The sequence below is a fragment of the Hemiscyllium ocellatum genome, chromosome 4, assembly GCF_020745735.1.
Source record: "Hemiscyllium ocellatum isolate sHemOce1 chromosome 4, sHemOce1.pat.X.cur, whole genome shotgun sequence".
Taxonomy (NCBI): Eukaryota; Metazoa; Chordata; class Chondrichthyes; order Orectolobiformes; family Hemiscylliidae; genus Hemiscyllium; species Hemiscyllium ocellatum.
In genome coordinates, this window is record NC_083404.1 from 11599144 (window position 1) to 11615489 (window position 16346).

At 39.4% G+C, this 16346-nt stretch overlaps 2 protein-coding genes across 8 annotated transcripts in view; one reads left to right on the top strand and one right to left on the bottom strand.

Annotated features, from left to right (window-relative positions):
• Positions 1 to 6307, bottom strand: part of LOC132811078 (somatomedin-B and thrombospondin type-1 domain-containing protein) — a 41768-nt gene extending 35461 nt beyond the window's left edge. The window contains exons 1-2 of one of the 5 annotated variants that reach the window (XM_060822761.1): positions 6171 to 6307; positions 3195 to 3373 (exon numbers count right to left, since the gene is read on the bottom strand). The gene's annotated coding sequence lies outside the window, so the exon portion shown is untranslated. Of the gene's footprint in view, positions 1 to 1056; positions 1128 to 3194; positions 3374 to 5569; positions 6066 to 6170 lie in introns of those variants that run through there. The other 4 variants (XM_060822758.1, XM_060822762.1, XM_060822757.1 and 1 more) reach the window with 4 other exon arrangements.
• Positions 5609 to 16346, top strand: part of LOC132811042 (ATP-binding cassette sub-family C member 9-like) — a 141134-nt gene continuing 130396 nt past the window's right edge. Inside the window, exons 1-2 of one of the 3 annotated variants that reach the window (XM_060822753.1) lie at positions 5609 to 5688; positions 15660 to 16339. In XM_060822753.1, coding sequence (XP_060678736.1) covers positions 15737 to 16339 — 603 coding nt within the window. In that variant the 5' untranslated portion in view covers positions 5609 to 5688; positions 15660 to 15736. Of the gene's footprint in view, positions 5689 to 5775; positions 6510 to 15659; positions 16340 to 16346 lie in introns of those variants that run through there. The other 2 variants (XM_060822754.1, XM_060822755.1) reach the window with 2 other exon arrangements.

Genomic DNA, 16346 nt, shown 5'->3' on the forward strand with positions numbered 1-16346 from the left:
GCTGAAAAATGTGTTGCTGGAAAAGTGCTGCAGGTCAGACAGCATAAGGGCTTATGCCCGAAACGTCGATTCTCCCGCTCCTTGGATGCTGCCTGACCTGCTGCGCTTTTCCAGCAACATATTTTTCAGCTCAAACAATGAAGGCTCAGGATTACTGCAGCATGAATGCAATGTAAGAACCACCTGAAAAAAAAATTATCATTCTGGTCAACATTTTTATGGCTGAAATTCCATCTATAAATCACTGGAACTACGAAATGCCTTCCAACAAATAAAATGCTAATCATTATCTAAGTAGTGTTTGTGTTACATTAGGAAGGTTGCAAAGTTGTTTTTTTGGCAAGTACTCAATTATTTGCTTTCTGTAGGAATGGATAGCAGATTTGGTTATCTGATCCTTGGTCCTGGAAAAATCCTGTTGCATAAAGGTTCTATGCTGCAACAACAGGAAGAATTAGGCCAGTTCTTGGCATTGTGATAGCTAAGTGTAGTCTGAGTTAAATACAATGTTCAGAATGAAGCATAGGAATTGTAGGTTTGAGTCAGAAAACAGTCAGATATCAGGCAGTACAGGTAAAATTCCCTTATACTTAAGAGAATGTATAACATGGAGTTCTGAACCTGCAACATGAATAATGTAGGGATTTAGTGATTCAGTGTATCAGAATTTTTACATTAATTTTACAATTAATAAATAACTCTTGCATTGATATTTTCAGTTTGAAGTTGAATTAAAATTAATTTATCTCTTCTCCCACCTCCCAGAGGTCTTGTGTTCATTGATTTGTCAATTCCTTTTCTTCTCTGTTCACTTTTTGCACACTTCTCCTGAGATGAGACTTCGAAAGTGCTAATGTTAGACTGATCACAGTGTACTAAATGTTGATAAACCATTGAGACACTTCCAATTTCCTTCTTTACCAATGGCAAACTTTGGCCCAATTAATATATTTTCATTGACTATGTAACTGATAATGTCAGGAATTGCAAGGGTTATAAAATATATCATGATCTATGCCACAATGGCCAAGAAGGTAATAGATGATAGAAAGCCACCTGGAAAATAGATGATTTCCTAGAGTTTATCTTCTGGGGGAATAAGTTCAAAATGGAGTGATCATGAACAACTGAAACAGAAGAGCAAAGTATAGTGAACTGTACTGAAAAGACATGCATTTGTACCTGCCATTAACCATATACTAATTGGTGCACGCAATTATACATAGATTTTCTTTCAAAATAACATTGTGACAATCTATCCAAAAATTATCTGCAACCATTTGAGCATCAATTAAAAAATAAAAATTAACAAATATGGTGTAATGAATTTGAAAATTCTGGAGCCAATTACTCAGACTTTGACTTTGTCTACCCCAGGCCAACACAAACACCTCCACATCATACAAAGGAGGAAAGGAAACTACACTACCAGATTTGGGCTTGATTTTCCAAGATAATCTAACTCAGGTCCTTCTGTTTCACAAACGAAGGGAGCTCCGCATGTCTGAGAGGAGATTCAATGCAGGGTTCCCTCAGAAATACAAAAGCTGTATTATTATTCTGACAGTTCTTTTGTAGCACATACCTAGAGGAAGGGAAACCATAACCATTTTTTCACAGCAGTCAGCAATCATATTCTGACATTTAAACATTCCGACAGCCACTTTGACGCTGCTGTCAAACTGCAAATACGTAAGGTATGTGTTTGTGCTGCATGAGTAGGGGAATAGGCTGCCTTATGGGTAGGGTGCCAAGTGGATAGGCTTCTAGGTAAGAAGGGTTCTAGCTGGGCCAGGTGCCAGCTAGGGAGCAGATACAAGCCAGGGGTAGAATGCCCGAAAAATGGGGTTATATCATTGGTTAGCAGGATGCCAATTAGGCGCCAGGTGGGTTGGATAACAAGTGGGAGTAATTGAGCTGATGTTTGGGTGTGGTGGGAGGGTTTGTGCTGGGCTAGGCCAACTGGGGAGGGGGTGTCAAGCTGTATCAATTTGCTGAGGGCCCTATCCAGATCAGTGGGAGCAGTTTGGTTATGTCTAGTGGAGGGTAGGCATCAGGTCCAGTGTCTGGGTTGGTGGGTTTTCAGGTCCTGAGAGGGGTTTTGGGTCAGGGTTATAAGGGGGGCTGGGGAAGGTATATATGGATCAGCTTAATTGTTACATGGGAGTTAGAATAGTCCAACTTTTACTGAGGAATTATTTTACGATTTAAATGCAGATTTTAATAGTCCAACTTTTGCTGAGGAATTATTTTACGATTTAAATGCATACTTTTGAAGGATTCTAGACATAGAGGAATTGCCCAGTGGAAAAATCAATTTCCCAGACAAGTCCTTCAGAATGTGTTAAAATGGGATTATACAGGATCTCATGCACAAATCCCATCTCTGCTGGCACAAAACTCTTAATGAAATACTGGTTCTTACAACTAGATGGCATTATTTCATAATACAGTGAACATCATGACTTCAAGTGAAACAACTTTAATTGGTTTTAATAGGAAAATATGATTCAATGTTAAATCTGTGGTTCAGTTGTTAGAACTTGTTTGGCTGAAAACAAGAATTAAAAATTTCTAAGTAGTGCTGAAGAGTCATATTAGACTCAAAACATTAACACAGTTTCTCTCTCCACAGATGCTGCCAGACCTGATGAGTTTCTGCAGCATTTTCAATTATTATGTCAGATTACCAGCATCCAGAGTATATTACTTGCATTAAAACATTATACCCTATGAGTCAAGTACTGACAGCGCAAAATTCCTAATTGGTAAATTAAATAACTTGTAAAATTTAAAAAATCTAAAAGAAATATGGTCATTTTGTTTTAATATTTTATACTTCCCTCACATCTTGCTTTCTGACCTTCCTAACTATTGTGAACCTTTAATCTCATTGACCTTCTAGTTGAATACTTTGCCTGTTCCCTAATCCCTTGTCTTGCTGCCAACCCTCTGTTTTGCAGCCACTGCCCCTAACTGATTCTTCCTGACACTTAATTTCCTGTTCCACAACATCACCCTTATAATGTCAATTTACCTTTTGGGAAGTGGAGTTCTTGTGTAGACAGAGACCAAAGTTACTTGAAAAAAATCAAGTACTGAAGTAACCTATTCTATTTTTGTCTTTTATACTAGGAAATCAGTCAACCCCTTGTCATAACCTCTACAAGGCCCATGGGTAATCATGAACTTACCTCCCTGTGGAGCTCCTTGAGTATGAGTTTCTTTGGCAACAAGCAATAGCCTGACCAGCTGGAACTCATCATCTGAGCCCTTTAACCCACTTGTGGCACAGTGGTAGTGTACTTATTCTGGTCTGGGAAGGTTCAAGGTCCACTGGCTCCATTGACGTGCAATAATATCTCTGAACAGGCTGATTAGAAAACAAGTTTTTTTTAAGAAAAGCAGACCCAAGGTCCCTTTTGTGGCACAGCGATAGCGTCCCGAACCCTTGAACTCAGAGGCCTGAGTTCAAGTCTCACCTACTCAGAGGTGTGTAATAACATCTCTGAACAAGTTGATTAGAAAAAAGTGTATATAGTTCTTAAAAAGCAGATCCAAACCCATCTAGTTCACTTATGTTCTTTCAAAAAAGTTAGGCCTACATGTGATTTCAAACCCATAGTAATGCAGTTGACCCTTAACTGCCCCATAGGGATGGATAATAAATGCTTTTCACACAGTGACAACCTTATCTTGTGAATGAAATAAAAGATTATTCTGCTGTCAAGTTAAAACTAAATTTCTGACTCAGATTCCTCAAACAAAAAAGCAGACCCAGTTGTGGTGGCATATAGTGCATTATCTCAACTTCCAATTCCATTTTGATTTAGTCCTTTCCCTACCTCCCCTTCACTTTTGAAGCTTTACGTTGCCCTTATTGGGTTTTGCATGTTGATATTTAATTGAGTACACAGTTGAGTTTGCTGGTGGTGGTTAGTAGTTTTTAAAAAATGCAAAAAAAAGTCATGGCGATTTTGGTGGCAGGACAGTCACTTAGTTGTGTATGGCAGCACTTCTGGGTATAATGTAGAAAATGTACAGTCTGTCCCAAGTTGGGAACCTATTACACCATGAGTAGTAGCTCTATTTTATGTTCATTTCTAGTTGGGCTTCTTGAACTATTACAACCCAAGTGAAAGGCAATTTTATACTCCATAGAGTCCCCTACAATGCATTTGGCCCAACAAGTCATACTGACCCTCCAAACAGCATCCCACCATGACCCATGCACCTACACCATGCATTTCCCATGGCTAACACACCTAACCAATAAATCCCTAAACACTATGGGTAACTTAGCATGGCCAATCCTCCAAACTTGCACATCTTTGGTCTCTGGAAGGAAACCAGAACACCTAGCAGAAACACACATAGTAGGTGAACAGTCACCTGAAGGTAGAATTGAACCTGGGTCTCTGGCACATTGAAGCAGCAGTGCTAATCACTGAGCCACTGTGCTGTCCAAATGGTCTAGAGTCTGCTTATGTTCTGGGGAAACCGACTCAAATTTCACCATGTTAGTTGATAAAATTTAAATCTGAATAATTAAATTAATTCTAGAACTAGACGAGTCTCAATTGTCATAAAAACTGATCTGAATCATTAATGTCATTTGGGAAAGAAATCAGTCACAATTCTTGTTCTGGCCAACAAGAGACTCCTGATCCACAGCAATGTGGTTCACTGATTTCATCCACTGAAATGACTGGGTAAGCCACTCTATCAAGTTAGAAGTCACACAACAACAGGTTATTGTCCAACAGGTCTATTTGAAATCACAAGCTTTCAGAGCGCTGCTCCTTTGTCAGTTGAAGTGGAGGGAAATGTACAGGCACAAATTTATAGGCGGAGAGAATCATGTAACTTCTGACTTTGTCCATCCCAGTCCAACACCAGCACCTCCACATCACTGTCAATCAAGGGCAGGGAAGGATAGGCAACAAATTTTAGCCTGGTCAGTGATATTGATATATCACAAACAAAGGGGTGGCATGTTGGCTCAGTGCTTAGTACTACTACCACCTCACAGCACCAGGGTCCCAGGTTCAAATCTGGCATTGGGCGACTGTCTGTGTGGAGTTTGCACAGTCTCCCTGTCTCTGCGTGGGTTTCCTCCCACAGTCCAAAGATGTGTAGTTCAGTGGATTGCCCATAGTGTTAGGTGCATCACTCAGAGGGAAATGGATCTGGGTGGGTTACTCTTCAGAGGGTCGGTGTGGACTTGTTGGGCCAAAGAGCCTGTTTCCACGCTGTATGGAATATAATCTAATATACAATCACCTTATTAATTAATAGCTAGAAAATAAAACATACTTGGAGAACAACTAATTTTCCATTTTCAGTAAGCGAAAAGGTTAAGAAAAAGTGCTTAGGCACTAAACATACAAAAGACCCCCGCAATCATTTGTGCTGGAGAAATGAACATAATTCAGTAGTGTTCCAGTTTGGTTCCATATTTTGACAGGTTAATGAAATATACCTAAAATTGAATCATAGAGTCACACAGCACAGAAACAGACGTTATGGTCATTATGCTGACCATAATCCCAAATTTAACTAGTCCCACCTGCTTGCTCTTGGTTCATGGGGGTGAATGACAAGAAGGGTATTGACTCTTGTGACACAGTGATTGCGGCCTTAGCTCTGAGCCAGGAGACTAGGGTTCAAGTCCCATCCGCTCCAGAGGTATGTAATACCACCGCCGAACAGATCGATGAGGAAAATATCTGAGAGGCTGCTTTTGTTTTTGTATGCGCGCTGTCAGTTCACATCCAAAGGAGAAGGGGAGCTCAGCAAAGGCCTGAGCAGGTGTCACCCGAGCCCGCTCGCCCTCCCGATGCTGTTCGCCCTTCCTTCCTTCGTCCTTTCCAGTAACCGAAGGGCCTGGAAAATGACGCTCGCGCCGCCCCGGACTTGCGGCGGTTTATTCTTCGCCTCGCGCGCGGCCAACCGCTCACCTACGTCACCGGCGGCCTCAGCTCAGGTGAGGCGGCGCAGGGCGGCCGCGCGCACGGGATGGCGGCTGCCTCTTGGCGGCAACACCGAGGACTGTTAGGCCCCTGTTGATCAAAGCGCCAAACTGCTCTAAGGTCCCGGTCTGTGCAAGCACCACAGCGACGCATCGCTCCCTTTTGAAGTGTTTCATTTGCTTGCAATCAAATGTTCACCTTTTCTAAATATTTAACCCCCATCGTACGTCTCTCTCTGCCTTTCAAAAGCTGCCTGCTCTAACTAACTGTGTCGAGCCCCGTGACGATTTCTAGGACGCAGCACAACCTTGCAGTAATTGCAAATGAGAAATGATTGGGATTCGTCCAGGGTTCTGTGAAGCAATAACCTGTCACCGTATGTGACGCAAATCTGGCAGAACTTAAGCTATGTAACCATCAAGGGTAACATAACGTGGTTCAATCCAATTGATCGGGTTGTGTCGACCTGTTTGGTTTTCTGAACATGGAATATGTGTTTGATCCGGACGTATTCTGATATGCTGTTAAAATATACAGGTATACAAGATTTGATGTATGTCGAATGGAAGTGCCAATACCAGAAAATGTACTGAATTTTACTGAAATGCTGTTTGTTATGCCATAATAACGGTGCAATCAATTTTCAAAAAACAATGCTAACCATAAAGCCTTTTCTTGGAATAAGAGCAAGCTGCCACTGATGCAAGAGATCTGAAATAAACCAGATGATTCTGTAGAAACACCGTTCTGATAGCATCTCTGGGTAGAGGAATAGTGTTACGTTTCGAGTTTAGTAAGACTCGTCTTTAGAACATCTCTTTTTTTCTGAAATTTGTTTCGACCACATCACCGTTTCCAGACCTGTCAAGCTGTGAGAGGTGCTGGTTTGAAAGCATCGGGTTACACTTGAGCAGCACAGAGGCTTCTTGGTGAGCATAAGAGAGATGGAAATGGAGCTTTTAATGGGATTTTTCTGTCCTTTCATTTTTTTTCTATTGAGAGATGATTGGTAGTTTTGCTGTATTGTTTCCTGCTATGAATTTTATGTGTTCCTGAATGTTGGGTATTCAAAGGCACTAACACCCAATCCTATCTTTATTCAATCTGGGATCTTAGTTGATTTTATGCTCCCTTCTGGCACTGTGGCTGACCATCTTGGCATAGTGGCTCGGTGGTTAGCACTGCTGCTTCACGATACCAGGGAGGGGTTTGATTCTTGTCTCAGATGTCTGTGCAAAGCCCACACAGACATTCTCTCCCTTGTCTGCACGGATTTCCTCTGGGTGCTTGGGTTTAATTCTACAGCCCAAAGATGTATAGGTTAGCTGGATTGGCTATGCTAAATTGCCCATTGTATCTAGGGATTGTGCAGGCTAGGTGAATTGGCCATGAAAATGCAGGGTTACAGGGATGGTGAGAGTTTGGGTGGAATGCTCTTCAGAGGGTCAGTATGGCCAAATGATCTGCTTCCACACTGTAGGGCTTCTGTGATGAACCCTACTGAGATAACTAACAGCAGTGCAAAGTCGGTTTTGATTTTGGGACTCTCCAGTTTGTATACCTCACTTGCTTATTGTATAAATTTATTGGGATGCTGTGAAAGTTTATAGCTACATTTTGACTTATTATTTGTGACTTTTTGTGTATTTCCAAATTTGTTGTAATTCATTATTATAATTAACTGAACTGTTGGCACAGTTCTGATAGTGGAAAGGTGACCAATTTCTTGTAAGAATTGAATAAATTATGAGATTACTTATTGAGGACATACACATTCAATTGTAAGTAAGCTGAACTTCTTGCATGCTTGTTGTAGACTGTAAAATGACTTTGGAATTTGATTATATTTTAGGTTTGCTTCCTTTTCTTAAGATTCATTTTCAACTTTTACAATTTTTAAAATTCTTAGGCAACCTGAGGGAAGGAATTGGAATGGCCTGCTTACTGTGTTTTTGCTATAGAATTTAAGTTGAAAGTTTACAATGTCTATTAATGATATGGAAGTCCTGGGATCAACTTACAACCCAGTGCCAATGAGATACCATAGAAGTGAAAGGAATCTTTTCTTTTAATTAACATTAAGCACTAATTATAACATTTATTCTTTTCATTTAGAGATTAAAACAAATACACTAAATTAACAAATTTTGAGTGAGAAGTTCTTTTAATAAAGGGATTGCTTCCCCTTTTATTACACAAATAATTATGAAAGCAATGATTGAAAAATATCTTGAGTATGCAGGAACATCAATCACATTGTTTCAGGAATTGCTGATAACTCTTAAGTCTAAGAAAAGTGTATAGATTTTTAATACAAATGTAGCTCATTGGTTGTGAATTGTTACACAACTAGTTCACATAAGTAGAACATATTAAATGTCATCATGTGGAGTTTTCTTTTTGTGAAAATGAGTGCTCATAATCTGATTACCAAGAAGGTTAAACAAGTGTGTTTGCAATTCTGGTTGCCCTATAGGAAGGATACTAAGACTGAACAGGGTTAAAAAAAGATTTACCAGGATGTTGCTGAGAATGGAGGATTTGAATTACAAGGATAGGCTGGGACTTCTTTCATTGGAGCGTAGAAGGTTGAGGATGACCTAATAGAGGATTATAAAATCTTAGGCATAGATAAGGTAAAGGTCTTTTCCCTAGGGTGGTTGAGTTCAAAACTAGGAGGCATATTTTTAAGGTGAGAGGAGAACGATTTAAAAGGAACCTGATGTGGAACATTTTCACACGAGGGTGGTTTGTGTGTGGAATGAACTGCTAGAGGAAGTAGTGGATGCAGGTACACTTACAACATTTAAAAAAAAACATTTGGACAGGAACATAAATATGAATGGTTTAGACCGAAACGGACCAAACACAAGCGAGTGGGAGTAGTTTAGTTTGGGAAACTTTGTTGGCATGGATAAGTTGGACCGAAGGGTCTGTTTCCGTGCTATATGCCTCTGATTCTATAACTTGTAGAAATATCAATCTAAATGAGGCACCATGATTGTTCATTTGGATAAATACTTCATGTGGTATGATGCAAAAATATTTAGAGCAGAAAGCTGCAGCATTTCATCACCAATGCATCAATGTAGTTGCTGTCAGAGGAATGATGTCTGATACTATTATTGCCCTCATTAGCTACAGATCAAAGAATGGTAAATGTCAAAAGCTTTTCCAGCTTTTGCTTATTCTCCAGTAATCTGTTATGGAATGTGTGTGATTTAAATCAATCTCCGCTTGGGTTTGATAGAGTTTGAGAGTCATAAACCTGCTGTCTTTCAATGCTAATCATCAATTAGTTGAGGTACTTGGTCACATAGCTGTCCCTGATTTAACCTGCCTGTCTGCAGGGAACATTATGAAGTTGCTTAGTGTCAAACTATTAGTCAATTTTGCTGAAATGAATTCAAGGGATGGAGAGATTCGCTTCGAAGAGTGATTGAAAAAAGGAGAGACAGTTTCTGTGTTCTCTGCAGTGTGCAAAGCCATAGGAACACTTCACTCAGTGGGAAGCTTCTCCACTTAAGAAGGGAAGGAAAAAGAGGATATATTGGCCATCGTTACCAGCAATACAAGTGCCATGATGATGAAGAGCCAGAAGAGCAGTGAAGAGACAGTAGACAGATGTGCTGACAGAAGATACTACCCTGAGAGAAGTAGACAAAACTTTCCAAATCTTTTCCTGTTGTGACCCCACTGTAATCTTGAGACTTAAAAATTTCCATAATCCCAAAGCTGTGAGAACTGGGATGGTGTTGGGGTAGGAAGGCTGTGAGAATGTGGTTTAGGGAGATAGAGGGTAAACCTGAGCACCAGGAGTGGGGTAAGGAACCAAGAGAATGAGGGGTTTGTTGGGAAGTTAGATGAAAGTTTTAATTTAAGGTTGTTTACTGTATCACATCTCCATGACACTGGACTCTTTTGGCTATAAATTCTGTGAGGTATGATCTTAACTTCTACAACAACCTGATGAAGGAGCGGTGGTTCCAAATAAACCTGTTGGACTATAGCCTGGTGTTGTGAGATTTTTAACTTTGTCCAACTCTGGCACCTCCAAGTCATACTAGAGGAAGCCCTGATCACGAACTACCTTTATTTGAATGAATGCCAGTGGCAGACAGGTTATCAGTGGTGTCAGTGATATTGATTAGCGACAAGAATTCAAACTGCATGGGTTGCCATTTAGTGTTGGTAGTGCCAGAAGTTTTGGTGGCTGTGAACTTTCTTGTGTAAGCTTCCATTCAGGCAAGTGATCTGTGTAGCAAATTGCAGTCAGGTCCAACTGTATTCACATCCAGCATTTGCCATGTTATCGATGACTCCAGAGGCTTAGTATCTGTCTGATACATGGCATCATCCTGGTCTCCCACATTCCTCTAAGAGCTTGTGGCCTGGAATATCGCAGCCTCTGACAGCTGGTCCTCCAAGAACGCAACACCTTCCTCGGTATCTGCTGCTGTTTTCGTTGAAGTGCACTGATTGCTAAGTTGGAATCCAATCTGAGCTAGATCCAGAGCAAGGATGGGACAGTGCACCATCTTGAGTTATCCTCCTGTCCCTCAGAGGTCAGTTAGGATTGTTGTATGGTCAATATGACGAAGCAACTGTTCCATACCTTGTTTGTTTTCTCTTTAATTGATTTGAAAGTCTTATGAACTTCCAAACAGAAACCAGCAGACAGACTCCCTACTACTGCAGTTCCCTTTTTATTTACCTTTACTTCTTAGCAACTAATGCCAAGAGCATTTCCAGGTCACATGAACATTTCTTATGACCTAATGTTGTCGTCAGAATATCATTTAACGTTCTTTCAAAAAATTCTGCAGTCCATTTTTATCATTTATGGGATGTAGCACAAAATGCAACTTAATAAAAGACATGACGGCCGATACTTTCAGAGTGGGCAGCAGAATAATAGTTGCAGGTCAGTTACCCATCATACACTCCTGCTTGATTTCCAGTTCCATTGACAGCATTTGGGCATGTATATCAGGTGACCATTCTGCAAACATTACATCACACTTGCTGTAAGTGCAAGTGTGATTCACTAAATCTTGCTTGTACTTTTGAAATTATATCGTAATTGACTACAATTGTGAATAATTTGGCTGTAATTCTAAAAATATAAATATGAATTTAATCACTATTTTAAAAGATGTTTTCTAACTTCAGCTGCAGTTACTTGGCAATTTTCTCACCAGGTGGCAATTGACTAACTTATGGGTGTAACGATCCACTATGATGTGTGTGATGCTTGTTAACCTATAATTCTGTCTGCATCTGAGCAATCCTTGCTATATAAAGACTGTTGAAGTCTGAGATATTCAGCAGAGTCATTCAGTTGCCAGTTCAGATCACTGCCACAATGGTACCACTTTCATGAAATGTCTGTATTTGAACAGACTTTGGATTTAAATATCATAAATCTTGACTCCCCTAGGACTTTCCTACTTTTCCGACCATGTAAGATTTGTATGCAATTAGCCTCTTTCTTTAGATCTGATACATATTTCAACTTGATTACTAATCTGGTTTTTGAGTTTATCTTCTGAAAATGTAAACTGAATGGCTATGATCTTCTTCAAAAGAGTACTAACTAGTCAGATTTTGAATTGATTTTCATCAGCAGCTCTGAAACTTTCACAACTCGAACTAGATCTGACCATCATTTGACCTGTGTTAGTTTTGAGTTTGGTAAATAAAGCTACTCTGTAACAGTGAACTTAATGTTATTAAAGAGGAATTTAAAAAATATTGGAGGGAGTTTATGATCTAAATAAATACATGTGCTGAAGAGTATTCAAAAATACGTTTCCTGAATTTCTCAAGTTCCTCCTGGCAGTACCATTGATAACTGGTGTATAATAGCCTGCTTATTTTTCTTGAAACTAATGTATCGAGAGAAATGTTGGTTTTCAATTACATTTTTTCTCAGGAAATGTAAAGTCTTTCTGCTCAGGTCAGAATGCATGATATGTCACTTGAAAAGTTTTTTCAATATTTAAATGATAATCTTAAATGCAATCAGTGTCCAGTTAGCCAAGTAATTAATTGACAACTGGAAATGCGTGGATGCATGAACAATGCATTGTTTAAAAAAAAAGTGCATAAGCATGTTCCTATTCTACCGGATGCTTTTCTGTTTCACTATTTACTGTAAGGGATTGCACTTTGTCTCTGAAATTATTTCCTGCAAATGTATTGCAAGGATGGGGAAACTTTGAGATTTAGCTTTTGTTTCCTGGGATAGATTGAAATAAGGAAAGTCCCTGTAATTTGAATAAGCTGTAGTTTAAATTGAATTGTGCAAGAGAAATTCAACTTTAATTGAATCCTGTAATTGAAGATGAGGAAATGTTAAGTGCTGCCATATATTTTGGAACAGCAATACAAAGTACAGCACTCATTTTGCAGAGCTGCACTGGTTAACTGTTTCCCATTTTGAAACGGGGGAGAATTTTAATATGCCAAGGTGATAGTTTTTTTTTAAATTGGGCATTGGATTAAAACATGGGGAATCACCAGTGTCAAGAAGCTGGCAGAAACATGGTCACTTCTGTCTTTATCCCAAATGAATCTTTGAGCATTTGGGAATATCTGTGGGACAAGCAAGTCTGATATTTAAATATGTTAAATTGCAGTTAACTGGTGGGAAAAACTTTAAATATCGTGTTGAGTTGCTTTCTTCCCTGTGGAAGAATTTTTTAAAAATTTACGAGACTACAGTTTCACTATTTTGGAAATGGTTTTCAGTTTAAGCCATTTTTGCCACCTTGAAATGTTTTGCCTTTGGTTTGCACTTCCCAAATGTCAGCTGTCACAGCAGATAGGACCTTGGGTCTTTTGAACAAATATGTACCAAAAGCTGCGCCAATAACATCCTTCTTTGCTACTGTCATCCCATGGGAAGGGGATGAGCACAGGGCTCCACCTCATTGGAAGCTAAAACCCATAATAGCAAAGGTTAGCTGAATATGATGGAATCCCCATTGCCACAGAAGGCTCAGACCTTCTTGATGGGTGTTTTTACCCTTCTGAAGAAAGTCCCTTTTCAAGAGGACCAGGTAGTTATGCGTTGTCAGTGGTGTGGACAATCACCAGAGCCTTAATTTAATCGATACCTGCCCCTTCCAGGGATCAGCTTGTAATATCTGTGAATCTCTTCATGCCCGTATGGCCTTAGGTGCACCTCACTGGTAATGGATGATGTCTTTACCAATCCCCAGTACGTATATGCACTTCACCACTGAAGTCTGTAACCGTGAGAGAGCCTTCAGATATACTGCTTTACTTAGATTCCCACATGCCCCAGAGAGTTAAAGATTGCCCATCTGTACACTCATCACTTGGGAGTATTTAACTAAGCATTTAGCATTCCATACCATCAGCTCAACTAGTTCACAGCAGCTGAGAGATCATCATCTTGCTTACCTGTGCGAGATACCTACGGAGCTGCCATGGGGACTTCATCCTGTGTTAGCCAAATCTTCTACGAGTTTGTGGTTGGAGTAGGTCCCTCACTTCCATGTACCCTTTCTCTGTGTTCACTCTGATGCTCTGACATGCTCCCTGTTAGCCTAGAGTTGGGAAACACTTATCTGCACTTCACTAAGGTGCTGAACAGCCAAGGCAAGGTTTCCCTTAATCCTATGTAATGTGGCAGTCTAAAGGTGTAGGCTGTTGCAAAGTGTTAGTGTGTATTCCATTGCCAGCCACATTTGGTGCTTCCTACAATTAACCACTCTTTACTTTTATCTATAGGTATGATATTATCCAAATCAGTGCTTTCAAAATTGACACTATTTTAATGCCTTGAAGTTTGAGAAAATTGGGGAGTTTGAAACTACCTATTTGGTCTGAAAAAAATGACAGCCCATCTTTTAACAGACTGTGGTTATAGCGGTGATTAGGCCTTGGAAAACAGGGAAAAAAACTGAACATTTTAAAGGGGCCTTGCAGTAGTCAAATGTTATTTGAAGCTCCACAGCTACCATTGTTGTCTTGGAGTTTTTGATCACAAAGTCTGTGATCTCCAACTGCAGTGGAGCTTGCAAAAAGTGCTTTGGAAACCCTTTATCTGAATAATGAGGCGTTGAAATTTATGCATTTTGTTCATAAGATCATTGAATTCCTTCAGCTCTGTTACTGACTCATAACCCACTTTCCTTTTGAATATTGTTGTGACATAAAACCCACATTTCTGTATCTGCTGCTTGAATTCCACTACCATATAAAATAGAGTATTTCCTTTGTTCCGGTTAATGTCATTTGTATAGTTTCTGTCTGAAACCAGTCTTGTACCACAAAAATAGGTATGATACTATCAATATCAGTGCTTTCCAAAGTGCCTTGAAGTTTGAGAAATTTGGGAAGGGGAGTTTGAGACTGCCTATTTGCTCTGAAAAAAATGACAGCCCATCTTTTAACAGGCTGTAGTTGTAGCAGTGATTGGGCCTTGGAAAACAGGAAAACTATTTCTGTTATTCATAAATTTAACTCCACAGTTGTCAAGCCAAACTGAGATAGTGGGTTTTGGAGCAGGCCAGACAAATCTGATACCTCAAAATACTGTAGCAGCTGGAAATTTGAAAATAAACTTTTTTTTAAAGAAAAAGCCCCAGTAGCGCATATATAGAAAGAAACAAAGTTAATGTCTGGCATTACATTATTGTGTGGGGTCCCTAAAAAGTCATATTGAGCCTTTCTTTCAGCACAGATGCTGCTAGACCTGCTGAGTTTCTCTATGATAAAAACAAAGAGCTGAGCATTCCCGATGCTCTCATTGCAACCCTGGTCTATTTTAATTATAGTTTCCTAATCCAGAAACAGTTAACATGCTCTTTAAAACACCTCACCAAATTGTGCATTTTTTAGCATTTCAAATTCTGCACCTTTTCAGTGCTAGCTAAAAGCTTTGTAGAACTTTACATCTTGTGCAACCATGAACATTAAATGCTGAGTCATATATGAAAGAACAAAGCCAATAAAATGAGTAATTATCACAAAGATTCTGTCTATGAAGATCTCCGGTACAGATATCATTCACTTCATTCGTCACCTGGGGAAGAAAAGATAAATATAATGTAAATGGTCCTGAGATCTTCTTTGTCTAAATTTCATACAACTAGTTTCGAGAGGCTATATGTCACATCAGATATTTTTCATGGTAAGAATTCATGGAAATGAAATTAACAACTGACCCAGTTCCTGTTTAAAACCATAGTTAACTTTAGTTTTTGGAATGAGAATTATGCTCTACTAATTGACTGTTCAACCATAGAGCTGAAAAATGTGTAGCTGGAAAAGCACAGCAGGTCAGGCAGCATCCAAGGAGCAGGAGAATCGACGTTTTGGGCATAAGCCCTTCTTTCTGAAGAAGGGCTTATGCCCGAAACATCGATTCTCCTGCTTCTTGGATGCTGCCTGACCTGCTGCGCTTTTCCAGCAACACATTTTTCAGCTCTAATCTCCAGCATCTGCAGTCCTCACTTTCTCCCTGTTTAACCACAGACCATATTAAGGGATATAGATGACTGAGAATCAAAATGAGCAATTTAATTCAAGAAAATGAATTCACTGTTGCACCCTTTTTGACAGTAAATAAAAATATTATGCTACCTTTTTAATTAAAATGAAATATGTGTACTAATATTCAGACATTTAATCAATTTCTTCTTTGTTTCATAGGTTAAACTAAGTTACTTAAAAGGAGAAACTACAATACAAGAATTGCAATTAATGGATGCGGAAATGAAGTAATCAGGATGGAAGATGCTTTCATTAAGTTCTGTGGCCTTGCCAACAAAAATGATAGCCATAAGCTAAGCAAAGTATCTTTCATTGAAGAAATCTGTTTCACTGAAAGTGTGAACTTTCTTGTGCATCTGGGTTTTGTACTATGCTCTCTTGTTGGCCTTACTGTGATTAAGTGCAGATGGAGATCCATTACAACATTTAATATTGATAGTGGTTTGCGAGGATGGATCCATTTTCCATGGCACTACTTTCGATGGATATTAACATTCTTCTACATTTTCATATCAGCCTGTTGTTTAGCAGATGGCATTTTGTCACAGTTCTACTCAATGTTTGACAGACCATTTATTTATATACCAGATGTTGCACAACTAGCCTCTTGTGTTCTTTCAATTATCTACTACGACGTTGCTGAACGTGCAAATGCACCCATGTTTTTGGTACTCTTTATCTTTCACTGGCCTGCTGCCCTTAGTATTAACATATTTAAAACATATCAACTATATACACAGAAGTTCACCACTAGTGATTTGACGTTCCTCCTTGTCTGTACCTTGGTCACCATTTACGGGTCCTTTCTCATTCTGGAACTTGGCATATTTTTTAAAAAGGTAAGTC